This window comes from Polypterus senegalus, chromosome 10, assembly GCF_016835505.1.
Source record: "Polypterus senegalus isolate Bchr_013 chromosome 10, ASM1683550v1, whole genome shotgun sequence".
NCBI classification, from domain to species: domain Eukaryota; kingdom Metazoa; phylum Chordata; class Cladistia; order Polypteriformes; family Polypteridae; genus Polypterus; species Polypterus senegalus.
This window is the reverse complement of record NC_053163.1, coordinates 168,658,574-168,664,573: the sequence shown is the minus strand read 5'-3', so window position 1 is coordinate 168,664,573 and position 6,000 is coordinate 168,658,574. Positions and strand designations below refer to the sequence as shown.

The window sequence follows — 6,000 nt, the reverse complement described above, 5'->3', positions numbered from 1 at the left end:
AGCACTGCCGCCTCACAGTTAGGAGACCCGGGTTCGCTTCCTGGGTTCTCCCTGTGTGGAGTTTGCATGTTCTCCCCGTGTCTGCGTGGATTTCTTCCCACAGTCCAAAGACATGCAGGTTAGGTGCACTGGCAATTCTACATTGTCCTTGATGTATGTGTGTGTGCCCTGCAGTGGGTTGGCACCCTGCCCAGGGTTTGTTTCCTGCCTTGCGCCCTGTGTTGGCTGGGACTGGCTCCAGCAGACCCCCGTGACCCTGTAGTTAGGATGGAGCGGGTTGGATAATGGATGGATGTAAAGGACTTGGAGCTCCATTATGTGTATGAAAATGTGCTATAGAAATAAATGCTGTTGTTGTTGTTGTATATGGAGCTTCATTGTTGTCTGTTTCAAGCCCAATGACAGTTGTATCCGCAAATTTAACAATAATGTTTGATTGGTGGATGGGTTGACAGTCATGGGTTGAAGAGTGCATAGAGAAGGGGACTTAGGACACATCCTTGCGGCACACCAGTGCTCAGGGTAAGGGTGGAGGATGTGTGTTTGCCCATCCTGACAGACTGGGGGGCGGTTGGTGAGAAAGTGACAAGTGATGAGCATCGCTTGGAGTTCTGCCCAAGGAGTTCAGTTTTTGTCTCTTTCTCCTCCTGCTCCTCCTTTAAACTGTCGCACCCCACCATTAACTCCTGATTGATGGAGTGCTGCCTAAATGGTCAATTCACAAAGTTCTCCACCGGTCTCCTCTCTTTTGTCTCCCGCCGCCCTTATCAATACACCCCACAAGTGCTGAGAATTTCTGCAAGTGATGTGACCTGCTGTTATATTATTATTCATAGTCTGAGGTGTGCAAAGAGTGAAAACAAAAGGTGACAGGCCTGTTCCTGGTGGTGCCCCACAATCCTTGAGCCTCACCAACTGGTGCTCTGCCTGACAGATAGTCCACCATCCAGGACACCACCTCCATATCTCTGAGACGACCCCTTAACAGGGAAGGCTGGATGGTGCTGAAGACCCCAGAGAAATCAAAACACCTCATCCTCACAGTGTAGCCAGCTTTGTCCAGCCTTGTGGAGAAGACAGGTAATTGCATTCTCCGCTCCAATCTTTATCTGATAGACACACTGCAGTGGGTCCAGGTGGTCTACCACAACAGGACTCATAAAGTCAAAGGGTTAGCCCCTCAGAGGTCTTCATCATTTGAGACCTTAGTGCCACTGGTCTGTCATCATTAGGTGAAGATGTGCCTGCCTTCTTTGGAACAGGAACAATGCAGGATGTTCTCCACAAAAGAGACACTTTCTCGAGCCTTAGGGACAAACTGAACAGGTGATAAAAGACACCATAAAGTTGGTCAGCATGGGCCTTAAGAACTCCAGGACTGACTCCATCAGGTCCTGTGGCTTTTTCTATTTGTAGCCTACTCAGGTGTCTCCTCACTTGGTTATGGACAGCCCATTACTGATCACTGGACATTCCAGTGGATGTGGTAGTAGATGTGGACATTGTAGGGATGGTATGGTGGGGACTGGTCATTGGAAGATGGTAGCAATGAAAGGGAAAATCTATTTTAAAAATGGTTTCAGGACGTTAGGTTTGTCCACATCCCCTCTTCGCGCCTTTTTTCCTACAGTACCACCTTACTGTGGTGGACTGGCAGCTTGAAGCTTGTAACAAACACCAAGGTGACTGGCATCACATTCAGGGCTGCTTCCTGCCAGGCACTCAGTGCTGTGGGATTGGCTGTGGCTTCACTGCACATGGGTGAGTTCAGAAAATGGATGGAGCTGAGGGTTTGAAACTGAAAGCCAGACCAAGTCATTTGAGCTGCAAGTGCTGTCCTGTATGTTCATTGTGTTGATGACGCGCAGTGAAATGACTTTTCACCTTGAAATGTAATCTGTAGAAACAAGATGGACGATTGGCAAGCAGAATTAACTCATTACGTTTACAGCATGGGGAAAAAAAAATCACATTGAACCACAGCGTGGACGGGGCTCCCACACCGTGGCATTACAGTCTACATAACGTACAAGTTCAGTGTGACCTCCGCATGGCACGTATGGGTTAAACTGGATGCCGGGCAGCACCTGTCTTGGAGTCCCGCCCACACGTTTTGGGCCCGCCCTCGTTCTGTACTCCTCATTAAGCAACTCAGACACTCCCCGCACGCGAATCATTTCTGAAGCCCCGCCCACTCGTCATGTTTACACGCACCCCCATCGCTGTTCCACGCTCAGCTCCTCCCCCTTTCTCGTTAAATGCGCACCTGTTCTCTACTATACTGTAAAAGTGACATTGTGACATTGGCGCTGCGACATTCCGCGTTCCCAATTAGTTCAATAGCTGCTTTGTAAAGAGTTTTTGTCATTGCGCGGCTACAGAAAGACGCTACACGATTACAGTCGAACGAAGCCTCAAATCGTTTTTTTTTTTGATTATGTTTAAGCATTTATAGCGTAACCAGAAAACAATCCGTCCGTTTTTTTAATTACCCATGTCAAAGTCTCCCCACTGGCAATTTTTAGATTTGTCATATTGTGTTATTTGTGGGCTAATACCCAGCCAGTATGCCAACTTCATATCAACTGGGCACGAATCGTTTGGAATCCGGTGTGGGGGAAGAGGGTCATGGTGAATTATCGGAGAGTCGCGACGGGTAATTTATACGACGTACCAGGATGCCAGGACGAGCGTGGCACACCACATCTGGCTTCACGTCAAGTGGGTTGTATTCTCGGATGGGGCAAATGGCAATAAGAAGTTCCCGAAGCCTGGCCAATGAGTGCCAATCTGATCCGTCACAGGAAGCTGACTCGCACATTTCCAACGAGAGGAGCGCTTGCCAAGTAAGCGCAAAACCCCCCATCCCCCACATCTCCTTATTATTGTTATTATTAATATCACAAGAGGTCGCCTGCCATTTATCATGGAGAGGGGAACAAGCAAAACCAAACCAGAAGTCCCCGCGCTGAACCCATGGATAAATACTCGGAGATGACAAAGCAGAGGCGAAGCAGCGGGAAAAAAAAATACACACGCGCACGGCGGAGGAGAGGCAGATTGAGGGGTCGAGGGTCGGGGGTCATGTGTGGGGATCGCGCAGCAACTTTTGCGCTTCTTGGGATTGCAAGTGTGCGAAAGGAGTGTGGAAGTGGATTGTCCGGTGCAGCGAGCGTGTGGTGGCGGCGGCGGCACAGCTCGAATTGGAAGGGGGGGGTCGTTACAGAAGGTCTCTCCCTCCATCGCTCTTTCTCTCCCCCTCTCTCGCTCGCTCCCCGGCAGACACGTGACGCCCCTGTGCACACCACAGCTATATGTACTGATGGTATAGGCTGAGCTGAAGCAGCATCACTGCGTATCCGCTAACTGCTCAAGTTAAAACCGCGAGCGGATGTCACAGACTCGGCCCCCTTTTCTCTTTCTCTCCCTCGGTTTCTTTTTTGTTCGGTTAAACAATAGCGGGTGCGCGCGACACACACACACGGGGCGAGAGAGAGAGAGAGAGCGAGCGAGCGAGAGGAGAGAAGAAGAAAAGAGAGAGAGAGAGAGACAGGGGAGCGGGAGGGTGGGTGTCACAGGCGCACTGAACCTGCTGCTTTCATGCCGTCAGTCTTACGGACTCTGAAATGGACGTGAGGTTTTATCCCGCAGCCCCGGCGAGCGTGGGTTCTTTGGCGGCGGATCCTGCTTGCTTAAGCCCCTTGGACTATTACCACTGCAATAAGGTAAGAGAGCAGGTGTCCGTCCTCCCGCCGGTCCGTCAGTCTGTCTATTTCGCCTCGCCTCTTGTCACCTGTGTCCACTCGCGCGCGCCTGCCTGTCTGTCTGCCTGCCTGCTTTCGTCGGTCGGTCAGTCAGTCTCCTTGTCCCGGGAAAAAGGCGGTTGCTTAAAAGTTTTGAGACGATGCGCCCCCTTCGCAACTCCGTTCAAGTTGACAGCTTGAATTAAGCGCCCCCACCCCCAATGGTGAAAGTCTCGGTCCGGGGACAGCCACACAGGGCAGTCGAAGGGGGGCAAGGGTTAAACCCAGAAGCTGCGTCACCTGCACTTACACCAAGACCCCCCCCCTCCCCGTGCCGTGTGTGGCCCGCGCTCCGACACAAACTTCAAAGGCTGCTTCATTAGCGCTAATAGCGTCTGATTGCACAATAGCGTACGAAACGCGAACAAATTAAGTAAATCCATAAAATGAAAGGAATATCCGCGCAGCGCTGAAGCCCCCGGCTGGACGGCTCACTCGCCCTAATTTATTTATTTATTTTTTTTGTTTTCTTTCTTCGAGACCCGTAACTGCCGTGTGCGCTGTAGCAGTCCGTCAGCTTTTTAACGTCGCGCTTCTGTCCGCCCTTTCTCTACCGACTCGCCTCAGCTCAGCTCAGCTCTTGTTTGTGTTTATTGAAGAAAAAAAAAAGTAATCGAGAGCCTGCTGCGACTCCGCTTTTATAAAGATGTGAACGTCTATCCCGGAGCCGGGGGCAGCACTACTAACTAGCGAGTGGGACCGACCGACCGATACATAAGACGGACATCTCCCTCCTCAACCCGGGTGGACACAAAGATGTTTTCTCCTTGTGGCGCTTGCCCGCGTCTTGTTGACATACGCATGCGCAGTGGTGTGCGGGAGTGCGCGCTAAGCGGCTTGTTCGGACGGACCAAGGAGCTGCACACGCGCGCAGCCGGGTGCTCGGTCGACATTAACTGCCAAAGGAGCCTGGCTGGGTGTCGCCGCAAAAGCTACACGTGTGCCTGTCAAATGAAAACGTTTCGGCTGTACTTCAGAATGGTGCCGTATACGTCGTCTTCAGATCACTTCGAAAAGGGTTTCATGTGCTTCCTGCGACAGCTGAGCGAGTTCAGTCAACCAAAGAGCTGCAGAGCAATCATCGAGCTCCTAGAACATCCAAAATCTGACAAAAGAGAGCAGACCACTCAGTCCATTTCACGGCCCGTTTGTTTAGCTAATAGCTAAGCTGCCCGATGTCTCACCCACATACATACCTCTTAGGGGTTCGGGAGGGTTCTGCTTCCATTACAGTGTGGTTTGGATCAACAACTAAATAACAATTCTGTTCAATTCAGTTTTATTGTTCCAAGGGGGTCATTTGGTTTGACTGCAGGTTTTATGCTGAGACCACAACATAACATTAGAAAGCTTTAGACGGAGAACTGGCCTTTCAGCCCAACAAAGCTCGCCAGCCCTATCCAAGATAACATCAAGTCAAGTTTTAAAGGTTTCCCCAAAGTCCTACTGTCTACCACATTCCTGGGTAACTAATGTGTCAAGTAAAGACGCACCAACAACGAACACAGCCATCAAGTAAAAAAATAAATAAATAAATATAGCAATAAGCATAAAATACATTGTGAAACATTGGATCAGAACTATTGGACGTAAATACTAAACCAACATTTAGATTCAACTAATGTGTGAAGCAAGTGCTACCTGCTCAACCTATGACTTGAAACACAGGATCTTAAACTATGGGTCACAGGTCAGCAAAGTTGAGTTCTTAATTACTTTAGCATTTGATAGAAATGGATCACCACAGACACTGCCCCGTTGGTCCTCCTCGATTACCCCCATGAAAATCCTATGCCATAAGCTCCTCCCTCCTGATTTATGGGTTTCTGTTACTTGCGTTTAGTTACGACTCCACCCTTTTGGTTCCTAGATGCTGTGATTTAAAGCAGGGAGTCACAGGTTGCCTGTTTTAGGGTTGGAGATATTGCTCAGATGATCCTCCTTCATTACGGGTCTGATGAACGGTCATGATTCTCCAAGGGGGAAAAGCTCTGATGATCGTCCAAGATTCTCATCCTATTCCATAAGCTCCTCCCTCCTGATTTATGGGGTTCTTTCACTTGTTTAAGTTATGGCTCCACTCTTTTGGTTCCTAGATGTTGTGATGTAGAGCTGGGTTTGATAAACTTGATTGTTAGTTTCTGCTGATGGGTCGTTAGACACGTAGTTAATGGCAGAGAGTCATGGATATTGCTCT

General features: G+C 49.5%; 1 protein-coding gene across 1 annotated transcript in view; it reads left to right on the top strand.

Moving 5' to 3' along the window:
* The first annotated feature begins 3,291 nt into the window (after nt 1–3,291).
* The window catches only part of tox2 (TOX high mobility group box family member 2), a 120,116-nt gene continuing 117,407 nt past the window's right edge, over nt 3,292–6,000 (top strand). The window contains 1 exon segment of the mRNA XM_039767374.1: nt 3,292–3,725. Within this exon segment, the coding sequence (XP_039623308.1) occupies nt 3,627–3,725 (99 nt within the window). The 5' untranslated portion in view covers nt 3,292–3,626.